The sequence below is a fragment of the Capricornis sumatraensis genome, chromosome 11, assembly GCF_032405125.1.
Source record: "Capricornis sumatraensis isolate serow.1 chromosome 11, serow.2, whole genome shotgun sequence".
NCBI classification, from domain to species: domain Eukaryota; kingdom Metazoa; phylum Chordata; class Mammalia; order Artiodactyla; family Bovidae; genus Capricornis; species Capricornis sumatraensis.
Window position 1 is genome coordinate 85,071,446 of NC_091079.1, and position 14,700 is coordinate 85,086,145.

General features: G+C 43.0%; 1 protein-coding gene across 2 annotated transcripts in view; it reads right to left on the bottom strand.

The window, feature by feature from the left end:
- MATN2 (matrilin 2) overlaps window positions 1-14,700 on the bottom strand; it is a 149,614-nt gene that overhangs the window by 34,164 nt on the left and 100,750 nt on the right. For both annotated transcript variants that reach the window (XM_068983540.1, XM_068983539.1), the window contains exon 6: window positions 6,637-6,759. In XM_068983540.1, coding sequence (XP_068839641.1) covers window positions 6,637-6,759 — 123 coding nt within the window. The remainder of the gene's footprint in view (window positions 1-6,636; window positions 6,760-14,700) is intronic.

Genomic DNA, 14,700 nt, shown 5'->3' on the forward strand with positions numbered 1-14,700 from the left:
AGACTAAATTAGAATGATTGGCCAAAGACCACCTGGAAACTAATCCCATTACCATAAAACCCGAGACTGCGAGCCACGCAGCGGAGCAGTTCTCCTGGGTTCCCTTACCCTACTGCTCTCCACCCGGGTGCCCTTTCCCAGTAAAATCTCTTGCTTTGTCAGCACATGTGTCTCCTCGGATAATTCATTTCCAAGTGTTAGACAAGAGCCCAGTTTCAGGCCTTGGAAGGGGTCCCCCTTCCTGCAACAAAATGGGTTGAGCACCACGGTTCCCAGCCCATCTCCTCCCAAGAATGATGGAAACGCTGGGAAAATTCAATCTCTTCTGCCAGTTAACCTGATTACTAGGGCTCAAAGCATGTATGGAGCTGCTGCCGGCAGTGACATCTGACAACGACATGGGACGGCACAAGGCAGAATAAACAGCAGCTGATCTTGCAAGATACCCAGCGATTTTGGACAGGCAGGAAAAAGCAGTTACATTAAGAAGGGTCCAAAGCCCCACTGGGTTCTGGGTGACAGCATGACACCATCCATAATCAAGAAACTGGAGAAGACGCATCTCTGATGCTGGCACAGGTTGTTACAGCTCTGCCCTATTCACCCCCATCCAAGCTGCATTTCTGCCGGCAGACATCGGCAGCATCACCACCAGCAGTCAATTAGCAGTTTCATTTTCTGGTAGAAAATGCTGAAACCACAAGCTGGATCATCCCCACCCCCTCCCCCACAGAGAAGGTAATGGAAGAGACGAATAACTATAAAGGGAAATAAAAAGAGCTTGTGGAAGGCCTCTGTGAGACTGGTCACCAACCTCAGGGGCTGAGCTGGAGCCATTTAGCTGCATTGTTCTTTTTCCCGGGGATGTGGCAGACACTGTTGGTTGCCTTGCCAACAAGCATTACCCTGTCTTCCTGAAACCAGAACCCTGACCCCCCAAGGCATGAGTCATGAGTAGGATAAGCCAGCCTGGCAAGCATGTTCTCCTTTGCCAGGAATTGGTCTAGAGGTGGGAAGATGCCTAGTTCTCGCCAACAAGACAGAAGAATTTATTGCAGCCCCTAGGAAATATGTCTCTTCCTGAGAAGACAAAGATGTATGAAAAGAAATGAAATGAAACCCATACTCAAAGGACCTCAGAGCATCCCGTAAAGGGTCCATGCTGTGCCCTCCCACATGACTGGTGGGTGGAACTTTCCATGCGCAGAGAAGAAGTGGCTGCAGACTGCATACAGAGAGGACTCCCACGACCCGCAGGGGCTGGCCTGAGAGAAGAGACGCCGCCACGAGCCGCAGGCCCTGGGCACACTCTCTGTGCTTCACCTCTTCTGCACGAGGAGAGGCAGACTGTTGTTCACTGTGTGCAGCTATCAGTTCACCAACAGCCTCACTTGTGTGAAACGGACGCGAACGTCAGAAAACAAGGAGTGAGATTCTGTGAAGAAAAACAGACCTAGCAATAAAACACCGGCCACGGGCAAAGGGACAAAGAGCCAAGTAAAGAGGCACAGAACACAAAGGGCCCCACAGACTGGGCCACGAAGTGCAGGACCTGCAGGAATGTCTCCATCACACCATCAGAGAAAAGTAAAGTTATCTTCAGTAAGGGCTGTTCTAAAAAGCCAGCATTCAGCCACTATGGAAAACAGTATGGAGGTTCCTCAAAAAAAAAAAATTAAACCTAGAATTACACGTGATCCAGCAATTCCACTTCTGGGTTTATTCCCAAGAGAACAGAAAGCAGGGCCTTGAACATATCTATGTTCGCAGCATCTTTATTCACAATGACCCAAAGGTGGAAGCAACCCACGTGTCTACTGAATGGATCAGCAAAATGTGGCAAATACAGAACGTGGGATATTATTCAGCCTCAAAAAAGAAGGAAATTCTGACGTGGAATGAGCCTTATGGTAAGTGAAACGAGCCAGTCACAGAAGGACAAATCTTGTAAGATTCCACTTATATGCGGTACCTAGAGTAGGCAGTCATAGAGATGGAAAATAGAATGGTGATTGCTGGGACTCAGGGAGAGAGGAGTGGGAAGTTACTGTTTAATCGGTGCAGAGTTTCAGTCTGGGGAGATTAAGTTCTGGAGCTGGATGGTGAGGATGGTTGTGTAACAACAAAAATGTACTTAATGCCACTGAAGTGAAGTGATGCGAAGTGAAAGTCGCTCAGTCGTGTCCGACTCTTTGCAACCTCATGGACTATACAGTCCATGGCATTCTCCACGCCAGAATACTGGAGTGGATAGCTGATCCCTTCTCCAGGGGATCTTCCCAACCCAGGGATCCAACCCAGGTCTCCGGCATTGCAGGCAGATTCTTTACCAGTTGAGCCACAAGGGAAGCCCAAGAATACTGGAGTGGGTAGCCTATCCCTTCTCCAGAGGATCTTCCCGACCCAGGAATTGAACTGGGTTCTCCTACATTGCAGGCGGATTCTTCACCAACTGAGCTATCAGGGAAGCCCAAACTGTGCACTTAAAAATGGCTACAGTGGTAAATTTTGTTCTGTAGGCAGTCACTTGAGTCGTGTCCAACTCTTTGTGACCCTGTGGACTGTAGCCTGCCTGGCTCCTCCATCCATGGGATTCTCCAAGCAAGAATACTGGAGTTGAGTTGCCATGCCCTCCTCCAGGGGATCTTCCCAACCTAGGGATCAAACCCACATCTCTTGCATTGCAGCCACATTCTTTATCACTGAGTGACCCAGGAAGCCCCTTATTCTGTATATTTTATGGCAACTTTTAAAGGGCCAACACTGTCTTTAAGAAAGATTTACATACTCTAATTAAATTCAAAAACATGAAGATTCTTGGGGCTTCCCTGGTGAATCAGTGGTAAAGAGTCCTTCCCCCTGCCAAGGCAGGGGACATGGGTTCAATTCTTGGTCCGCAAGGATCCCACGTGCCATGGAGCAACTAAGCCCGTGGGCCACAACTACTGAGCCTGTGCTCTAGAGCCTGGGAGCCGCAACTACTGAGCCCACCACGTCCCACAGCCACTGAAGCCCACAAGCTCTAGAGCCTGTGCTCTGCAACAAGAGAGGCCACCTCAATGGGAAGCTCGAGCACCACCGCTAGAGAGTAGCCCCGGCTGGCCACAACCGGAGAAAGCCCCCCATAACAAAAAAAGACACAGCACAGTCAAAAATAGACAAATAAATAATTTTAAAACATGGCGATTCTTAAAAAGGTTAGCACTCAGCTATCTGGCAAACCGCAGTTCCCAAATGCCTCTTCTCCGATGGCTCCTTGCCACAGAGGTTGACCTGTAGAGAGCTCTGTCTTCTTTATGTGCTTGAATCACAGTTCTTCACATGTATGTAAGTTACTCATTCATTCGCTCAGTATTCACTGGGTACCCACTATGCCCCCTACCTCTGGTGCAGTCTGCTCATTAACTGTGATGAGCTACACGTAGGCCAGGCTTGGATGTGGGTTTATCTGGCAAAGCCCGGAGTGTCCAGTAACCCTGCGAGATGAGACGGCTGGGCTGTCAGCAGCTAAACGGCACGTATGAGCACCAGCTCAAAAAGGAGCTGGAGACCTCATTGAGAAGGTAAGACATAAAAACACGAGAGATCAGAGATAGGTCACTGCAGGCTGTCATGCCAACTGAGTGGCACAGAGAGTAAGTTTTAGAAAGATGGGACAGGCTACAAAATGTGAAAGCAGAAAGTCATGCTCCTTCAGTTTAGGAAATGGAGGTTCGGAGAAGCAAAAGCAGTCTGTCCAAGGTCACATGGCCAGGATGGGTGACACTGCCAAGACTTGCCCCCCTTACTCAGCTCAACCTGTGCACCCTGTACCCTGCTGCTTAGAGTGTGATGCCTTCAGTAGGGGCAGGGGGCCAGGCTCAGTGCCAGCATGAGCAATCCTGGGGTCCCACCCACCTCTGACTCCACCCTGGGGTCCCCACCTTGACAGTCCATCCTGGGCTCTATGTTCTGCATCCTTGCCTCAATAATTTATGCTTTAAGTCGATGACAGCACTTTCCAGAAAAAGAAATTATGCCTGGATGAGGAGAAAGAACAAATCCAGGCCAAGAGTGTTTTCTTCAGTAGGAAATCCTTCAGTAGGATTGTGCCTTGAATTCCCACCCCCCACCCCCCGGTTTAATTGGATGACATCAAATTCCTTTGAAAAATAGATTTCTTATTAGATTTGCAAACAGCCCACATCCATCAACTGCCCACTAAATGTAAATGGCTGTACTCTGAGCTCGAGATGGTTAACGCTCTGAAGATCCTCAGGCTCCTAACAACCAAGCCCTGATTTTAAACCCCATTTCTCTGCTTCCTGATCCCACGGAATGCTCCAGAGAGCCACTGCGCGCTCACTTTCCGTTAGCAGCTGTCTGCCATAATCGCCAGCGTGCACACATCAGGGCAGGAGTGGCTCTCAGAGGGATCTCTGCAGTGGAGGGCTGGGTTTGCAGCAAAGACAATGGAAAAAGTAACGACGAGGCAGGATGTTGGGAGAAGGGCTGATGAGGACATTGGGTTTTAAGAAACAAATTCCATTTTTCTTGGATGAAAAACTAGGGCACCTGGCTGAAGAGGAAATGGAGCTATCCCTGAATATATATACATGAGTGTTAAGGACTCTGGGCTGGAGACAGGCCTGTCTCCAGGCTAATTTGTAGTGGTCACACTGCTTCCAAATGGTCACTTCCTCTCCACTTATCCTTCTGTTCTTGGCCTCTCTCCTCCCTTGATAACGATGCAAGCACTGCCTTGGACCCTTCTTTTATTCCAAGTGCCTCTCCAGGCAGGATGTGGAGGGCGGGACAGAGGGCAAGGGAATCTCAGATGACTGTAAGTGATGTGGAACTTCAAGCCAGTTCCCCTCCACCAATGGCCACGTGCCCAGCTCACTTCCTCCTCCCTCCACTAGCAACACACAGTGAAGCCTGCAACTCCAGCGACTGACTTGGAGCAGATCTAATTTTCCCCCATGGAAGAGGTCTAGGTCCACAGCTGAGTCCCACTGGTGAGTGATTTTTCCCTGGGGGTAGCCAGCCGCTGACACACTCGCCCCGAGAAAAAGGTGTACATAGCACAGGCAGGAGCGGCCGGGCTGGCCTCTCCCACGGACTGCAGGCATGTGTGGTCTGATGGAAAATAGTCTATCTAATTGTTTTCACATTCTGAACCTCCCAGTTAAAATTCCCATCTGATGCCTGAACGTCGCCAGAGTTTGCATCCAGGCAAGGTGGTGGGAATTTTCTTTTGTAAGAGAGGCTCAGTTGCAAAATATGGGCTCTGCCACCTTTAACCACCCAAAGTCTCATATGTAGTAGAATGAGCACATGAGTCCACATGTGCTGTGGGCAGGCTGTGGCTTATGGATTCAGCTCAGTAGCCCACGGTGCTTTTCAAAAAACGATGTGTGGTCAGCCTTTAAAAAATCCAGTCCTGTGGTGCAGAACACTGCTGCACCCACCACTAGGAAGCAGGGGATGAGGGATATGTGCCTCAGTGGGAGTTCCAGAGAGTTCTGTGAATCAACAGTCGGGAGAATGGGGCCAGTTCAGTGTGCATATGTGTGGCCTAACTTTGGGAATGCTTTTTGATAAAAAATCGCAACTTATGTGCCTTACAAAGGCCACCTTTCTAACAAGATTAATTCGGGTGACAGTTGCTATTTCTCCAGGATGATAAACCTCAGAGATCCATGTACTCTTTCATTCATTCACTAAATATTGTGTCACACCAGCATGTGCTGAATACTTGAGGTGTTGAGGATTCATAAGTGAGAAAAAGAAAAGAATCCCTGTCCTTGTAGACCTTCCATTCCAGGGGGTCTCTCAGGGACAGGTCACTTAAAGAGATCCCACTGGAGGTTCATGCTCTAGACTCCCCATAAAGCCCTCTGAGGTGCCAGAGGACACCATCTGAGCCACTCAGCACATCCTTAATATCACCTTGCTGACACCAGGCACCTCTCCAATGCTGCGAGGTTGCCCCAGAGTCTCCTATTTTTTTTCTTCCTTTATATCAAGGAAAGATGCAATGCCCCCCTTCTTAGCGACCCTCAAGTGTCTCATCTTGAGACTTCCCTGGTGGTCCAGAGGCTAAGACTCTGAGCTCCCAATGCAGGGAGCCTGGGTTCCATCCTGGGTAAGGGTACTAGATGCGATATGCCACAACTCAAGATCCCGCATGCTGCAACAAAGATCAAAAATCCGGCGTGCTGCAACTAAGACCCTGCACACTCAAATAAATAAAAGTAAACATTAAATTTAAAAAGTGTTTCGTCAGGTAGGACCGGAAGAAACCAGCTCCTTTTCCCTCCAACTCCGGACCCAGCCTTTTCTTTCTTAAAGTCCCAAATACGTGTTGTGAGGGTAAGGAGGTGGGGACATGCGTCCTCATTTCAGATAGGCGAGAGATTCAGCTGGTGCCTCGACTTCACTAAAGGAAACCAGTGGGCAAACCCAGTCTATGCACTGGCTAAAAATCACCCCATCACAGGATCAGGCAAGACAAAAGGTAAAATAAGGGGCAGAATGATGTCAGCGAGCACAAATGCTGAGACCAAGCACATGTGCTGGAGATCTGCGAGAAAACGGAAAGCCAACGGGGCCATCTGTGGAACAAGTCCCTCTTCCACACGCAGTGCAACTTACTTCTGCAGGTCTTCTGATCGGGATTCAGGGTAAAGCCTTTCAGGCAGCGGCAGGCATAGGAATCATCTGTGTTAACACACTCGTGCTGGCATCCATGGTTAGGTGAGGCACAGTAGTCTATCTCTGCAAAGAAAGAAAAATCGTAATGATGAACCAAACTAGAAATCTAGCATAGGAAAACCAAAGGACTCGCAATCTTAACTTTCCCTAAACAGATACATTCCTATGACCTCAAACACTCAAAACACTCAGGCCATCGAGGGATCTCTCAAAGAAGCTATTTCTGTGTTTAGGGATACGGCCTCCCAGGAAGAGGACTTTCTTGACATATTACAAGATGTTTATGCCTTGTGAAGAGGCTTTCCTTGTCCTGGTTCATGTCAGAGCCACCAAAACGTAAGCGTTGTTTGTTGTGTCGCAGGCTGGGAAGAGGGAGCCTGGCTGAATGTTTTACAGAAGGCATGCAACTGAAACAATGACTTCAAACCACTTAACTGAGTGAAACACTTAGCCAAGCAGTATACGAAATCAAATCCTGGAAAAAAGAAGGCCTGACAGTGAAAGGCATCCTTTGAGGCAAAACCCTCCCTGTTACATTATTGGCCTCATCTGCACTTAAATCATATCAAGATTTCACATCTGTAGGTATACAGTGTGGTTGTTTTAGTCACTAAGTCATGTCCGACTCTTTGGTAACCTCATGGACTATAGCCCACGAGGTCCTCTGTCCATGGGATTATCCAGGCAAGAATACTGGAGTGGGTTGCCGTTTTCTCCTCCAGGGGATCTTTCTGACCTAGGGATCAAACCCAGGCAAGGAGATTCTTTACCACTGAGCCACCAGCAAAGCCCAAGTACACATTCATTTAAATCAAAATAGAAAAAAGGTCACATGGAATTTTGTAGATATGGAATGGGACTCTTCTACTGATGGGTCTGAAACTTGAATGCATTGTCTAAAATTGCTTGAAATAAGTGGCCACTAATGGGGTCTTAAGAGAAGTCTTTTTGTTTCAATGAGGCTTTTCATTGTTTCAAGGAACATATGAGCTACATATATTATTTTCATAATGAAGCATTTGGTATAAATGAGTTTTCCCAGCCCATACCAAAGGAAACAGAATGAGTGAGAGAAAAGTGCACAGTATTCTCAAAAAGAAAAATATTGAGAGGATGCCAACTCTTCCCAATTTAAAGTCATGGAAAATTTTAAACATTAAAAAAAAAAAGAACAGTATAATAAATCCACATGTATATCACTTGACTTCAAGAGAATCAGTCTACAGCAAACCTTGTTTCCTGTATACTCCCATATCCCATGCGAAGATGCCATATAACTTGAAGCTAAACTCCAGATGTTATATCATTTTGTCCATAAATATTTCATAATGTATCCTTAAAAGACTGGAACTCTTTAAACATATAACTGTAATACACAATCATCTATAAAGTATTTTTTTTTAAACTTTCTTATTTGGAAATGATTTTAAATTTATAAAAGTTTCAAACATAAAAATACAAGCAGACAGGGAAAAGAAGCACCTATAGACTCTCTATCCAGACTCATCTATTGTTCATATTTACCCCATTTGCTTTATTATTTGTTCATCTCTGAATTATCTGAGAGTAAGCTATACACTTGTTGTTTAATAGTTCAGTTGTGCCCAACTCTTTGCGACCCTGTGGACTGTAGCCCGCCAGGGTCCTCTGTCCATGGAATTTTCCAGACAAGAATACTGGAGTGGGTTGCTGTTTCCTTCTCCAAAGCTATACATATTGCCACCTTTTTTCCTTAAACACAGAGTACTTCCTAAGAGTAGGTATCAGTTCAGTTCAGTCACTCAGTCGTGTCCGACTCTGTGACCCCATGAACTGCAGCACGCCAGGCCTCCCTGTCCATCACCAACTCCCGGAGTCCACCCAAACCCATGTCCATTGAGTCGGTGATGCCATCCAACCATCTCATCCTCTGTCGTCCCCTTCTCCTCCTGCCCTCAATCTTTCCCAGCATCAGGGTCTTTTCCAATGAGTCAGCTCTTCGCATCAGGTGGCCAAAGCACTGGAGTTTCAGCTTCAACATCAGTCTTTCCAATGAACACCCAGCACTGATCTCCTTTAGGATGGACTGGTTGGATCTCCTTGCAGTCCAAGGGACTCTCAAGAGTCTTCTCCAACACCACAGTTTAAAAGCGTCAATTCTTCGGCGCTCAGCTTTCTTCACAGTCCAACTCTCACATCCATACATGACTACTGGAAAAACCATAGCCTTAACTAGATGGACCTTTGTTGGCAAAGTAATGTCTCTGCTTTTGAATATGCTATCTAGGTTGGTCATAACTTTCCTTCCAAGGAGTAAGCGTCTTTTCATTTTATGGCTGCAATCACCATCTGCAGTGATTTTGGAGCCCAGAAAAATAAAGTCTGACACTGTTTCCACTGTTTCCCCATCTATTCAGTGATATAACCACAGTGTAGCCATAACTTCATAAATTTACATTTATACAAGACTTTTATTTAATCTAATAATATTCTTTGTAGTATTTTTTTACCCTCTAGTATAGAGTATAGTAAAGGGTTGGAGATTATATTTAATTTCATGTATGCTTAGCCTCCTTTAATCTGGAAACCATGTTGTCTGTTGTGGCCATTTAAATTAAAATGGAATGGAAACAGCCTAAATGCCCATTGACAGATGAATGGATAAAGAAGGGGTGGCGTATACAGGTATATAAATAATGGAATATTATTCATCCATAAAAAAGAATGAAATAATGCCATTTGCAGCAACATGGATGAACCTAGAGATTATTGTATTAAATGAAGTAAGTCAGCAAGAGAAAGACAAATACCATAGGACAGTATTTATATGTGGAATCTAAAACACAACAGAAATGATCAGATCTATGAAACAGAGACACACTCACAGGCATGGCAAACAGACCTGTGGGTGCCAGGGGAGAGGGGAGGTGTGGAGGGAAGGATTGGGAGTTTGGGATTAGCAGATGCAAACTAGTATGTGTAGGATGGATAAACAACAGGTGCAGAGCACAGGGGACTATATTCAATATCCTGTGATAAACCATAGTGGAAAAGAATATGAAGGGCATATACACATATAGCTGAATCACTTGCTATACAGCAGAAATTAAACATAATATTGTAAATCAACTATACTTCAATAAATTTTTTTAAAAAATTTTAAACATTTGATTTTACATTTGGGTTTATTTTCCATTATACTGAAAATATAGGTACAACGGGACATTAACATTACATATACTTATCATTTCATACATTTATATGTGTATATGTATAATTTCAAAGTAAGAATAACAATTCTATTAATGCTAGGACTGCTGGAAACAGTTAAAGCTCTTTTGTTTTTTGGATGTCTGCCACTTGGAATGTAACGTCAATATATTCCATGCCCCTCACTTAAAATAATTCTCTTGGTGATTATGCCAACAACTTGATTTACAGTTAGGCTCATTTGCTTCAATTTGTGTTTTGTAGGCAATTCTCCAACACCAATTTAGAGCCCTGTAATTTAATTCAGTTCTGACACTAACTACCTATAGTTAACATCCAGTCTCACAAGGTAAAGGGTAAGGTCCCCAACAAGACTGCCCTTACTTCAGACAACCAGTTTTCAGGGGTTGCCCAGCCTATCTTCACTTCTGCACAGCCACCTACAATCCTGGGGGTACCCACAACTAGTTCCTCTCAGTAGAACTCAGGAAAGTGCTCTACTTACAGTTACCATAATCAAGATGGTTTTAACTCTTCCTTTCCAATCTAGATTTCATTTCTTCCTTTCTCTTTTACTTCCTTATTACAATGGTTAGAACCTTAGTTGCTCAGTTGTACCTAACTCTTTGTGACCCCATGGACTATACAGTCCATGGAATTCTCCAGGCCAGAATACTGGCAAGGGTAGCCTTTCCCTTCTCCAGGGGATCTTCCCAACCCAGGAATCCAACCCAGGTCTCTGGCACTGCAGGCAGATTCTTTACCAGCTGAGCCACAAAGGAAGCCCTCAGAACCTTACAGGCTGTGCTAAATAGAAGTGGTGAGAGTGGGTTTCCTGTTTTACTCCTCATCTAATAAGGAAATCAATCTTTCACCAGTCAGCATGATGTTAGCGGATAATTTTTTCGCTGATGCACTTTATCAGACTGAGGCAGTTCTTTCCAATCCTAGTTTGCTGCGAGTCTTTCTGTTTCTTTTAATCACAAATGAGTGTCAGATCTTGTCTAGTGCTCTTTCTGTATATACTGAATTGGATCATACAGTTTCTGCTTTTTGTATGTTGATATTTTAAATTTCATTAATCAAGCTTTGAATGTTAAATCATCCTTGAATTCCTGGGATAAATACTTCCTCAGGAAGTATTATCCTCTTCATACATTGTGGAATTTGCTAAAAACAAAGATCGTTTGCATGTATTTCATGAAGGATATTTGTGTCATTTTCTTTTCTTATAATGTCCCTTTCTGGGTTTGGTATCATGCAGGCCTTAGAGAATAAGTTGAAGAATGACCCTTTCTCTCCCATTTTCTGGAAGAATTTGTATAAAACTGGCATTAGCTCTTCCTCAAATGGGTATAAATTGGTAGAACTTACCAGTTAAGTCAGCTAGCCCTGGAATTTTCTTTGTAGGAAGGTTTATAAGTTCAATTTCTTTTACTAGAGAGAGGCCTATTCAGATGACCTATTTCTTCCTGAGTTCACTTTAGAAGTTTGTGAATCCAACAACATGTAAAAAAGATTATACACCATGACCGAGTTGGATTCATCTCAGAGTCACAAGGATGGCTCAGCACACACAAACCAATCAATACGATACACCACATCAACAAAAGAAAAGCAAAAAATCACATGATCATCTCCGCAGATGCAGAAAAAGCATTTGATGAAATTCAACATTCATTCACGATTAAAAACTCTTACCAAAGTGATTACAGAGGCTATTTATGACAAACCTGCAGCTGACATAATACTCAATGGTGAGAAGCTGAAAACCTTCCCACTAATATCTGGAACTAGACAAGGATGCCCATTTTCACCACTTCTATTGAACATAATACTGGAAGTCCTAGCCACAGCTACCAGAAAAGAAAAAGAAATGAAAAGTATCCAAATTGGAAGGGAAGAGGCAAAATTGTCCTTATATGCAGATAACATAATACTATATATTTAAAAACCTAAAAACTCCACACAAAAACTAACGGAACTGGTAAATTCAGCAAGGTAGGAGGATACAAGATTAACATACAGAAACTGGTTTTATTTCTTTACAGTAACAATGAAATGACAGAAAGGGAAAGGAAAAAGGCAATTCCTTTTAAAAAGTTGTCTTCTGGCCTCCACAGCTTTTGATGATAAGTCACCAATCATTAAAATTGCTTTTATCACACACACAGAAAAAAACCAAAAGCCTCCAGAAAGGAAGGCAGACATCTTTATTTTAGCCTGGTGAGACTATGTTCTACTTCTGACCTATAGAACTATAAGATAATAAATTTGTGCTATTCTAAGATGCAAAAAAAAAAAAAAAAAGGAATTACATCAAAAAAAGATAAAATACTTAGAATAAACCTGACCAAGGAGGTGGAAGATTCATATGCTGAGAACTATAAAACACTGTTACAGGAAACTGAAGATGACTTAAAGAAATGAAAAAATATCCCATTTCTATTGGATCAGAAGAATTAATATTGTTAAGATAGCCATACTACTAAAAGCAATTTACAGATTTAATATGATCCCCACCAAATTACTCATGATATTTTTCACAGAACTAGAACAAATAAACCTAAAATTTATATGGAAGCATAAAGATTCCTAAGCAATCCTGAGGAAAAAGAACAAAGCAGAAGACATAAGACTTCAGAAAACAACTATAAAGCTACTGTAATCAAAACAGCATGGGGAACTCTCCTGGCGGTCAAGTGGTTAAGACCCTGCGCTCCCAATGCATGGGGCTTGGGTTCAATCCCTGGTCAGGGAACTAGATCCCACATGCCTCAACTAAAGATCACATGCTGCAACTAAAGATCCTGCATGCTACAATTAAAGATCCCATACACCGTAACAAAGATTGAAGATCCCATGTGTTACAACTAAGACCCAGCATAGCCAAATAAATAAATTAATTAAAATAAAATATTTCCAAAAATCAGCATGGTATTAGCACAAAAACAGACATATGGGTCAATGGAACAGAATAGATGGCTCAGAAATAAACACGCATGCCTACGGACAAAAGAGGTAAGAATTATACAATGGGAAAAAGACAGTCTCTTCAGCAAGTAGTGTTGGGAACATTGGACAGTCACACATTCATCAGTGAAGTTAGAACATATCCTTACATGATACACAATAGTAACCTCAAAAATAGCTTCAAGACTTAAATACAAGACAAGACACCATAAAAGTTCTAGAAGACAACATAGGCAAAACATTCTCTGACATAAATCATATCAATGTCAGTCTCCCAAGGCAACAGAAATGAAAGCAAATATGAACAAATGGGATCTAATCAAACTTATAAACTTTTGTACAGCAAAGGAACCATAAACAAAATTAGAAGAAAACCTATGGACTGGGAGAAAAAAATATTTGCAAATGATGCGACCAACAAGGGCTTAATTTCCAAAATATACAAACAGCTCACACAACTCAATAACAAAAAACAAACAACCCAATAAAAAAATTGGCAGAAGAACCAAATAGACATCAGGGGCTTCCTGGGTGGTGCTAGTGGTAAAGAACTCGCCTGCCAATGTAGGAGACATAAGAGATGTAGGTTTGATCCCTAGGTCAGAAAGATTCTCTGGAAGAGGGACGGCCACCAACTCCGGTATTCTTGCCTGGAGAATCCCATGGACAAGAGTCGGACACTACTGAAGCAACTTAGCATGGATACATGCAGATAGACATTTCTCCAAAGAAGACATACAGATGATCAACATCATTAATTGTTAGACAAGTGGAAATCAAAGCTACAATGCAGTACCAGCTCACACTGGCCAGAATGGCCACGGTTAAAAAGCCTACAAATAGCAGATGCTGGAGAGGGTGTGGAGAAAAGGAAATCCTCTTACACTGTTGGTGAGAATGTAAACTGATGTGGCCACTATGGAAAACAATATGAAGGTTCCTCAAAAAAACTAAAATTAAAGTTGCCATAGGATCCAGCAATCCCACTCCTGGACACACATCCAAATGAAATTATATTTCAAAGAGATACATGCACTCCAAAGTTCATAGCCAAGACATGGAAACAATCTACATGTCCATCAACAGATGAATGAATAAAGATACAGTATATATATATATACACACACAGTGGAATATTACTTGGCCATAAAAAAGAGTGAAATAATGCCATTTGCAGTTACATAGATGGATCTACAGACTATCATACTAAGAAGAGCCAGAAAGAGAAAGACAAAAACCATGTATCACTTTATACGTGGAATTTTAAGTATGACAAGCGGAACCTATCTGTGAAAAAAAAGACTCACAGACACAGAGAACAGACTTGTTGCCAAGGGGGAGGGAGAGCAGGGGAGGATGCCTTGGAAGTTTGGGGTTAGCAGATGCAAACTATTGTCTATAGACAGGACACACAACAGGCCCTACTGTATGGCACAGGGAACTATATTCAGTATCCTATAATAAACCACAATGGAAAAGAAAAAATGAGCAGTTTGGGTCTTTCAAGGAATTTGTCTATTTAGTGTAAGTTGCTGAAGTTACTGGCATAAATTTGTTCACTAATTTCTCTTATTATCCTTTCAGTGTTTATAGGATCTATAGTGATGTCCACTCTCTCATTCCCGATGCTGGAAATCTGTGTCTTCTCTCTGTCCTGCCCCCTGACCAGTCTGGCTACAGATTAATCAATTTTACTAAATCTGAAAAAACCACTTTTTGATTTTACTAGTTTTCTCTGTTGGTTACCCATCATCTATTTCTTTAATTTCAGCTCAGGTATTTATTTCCTTTCTTTTGCACATCAATTAATTTATGTGAAAAAGTGTTAACCTCACTATTCAT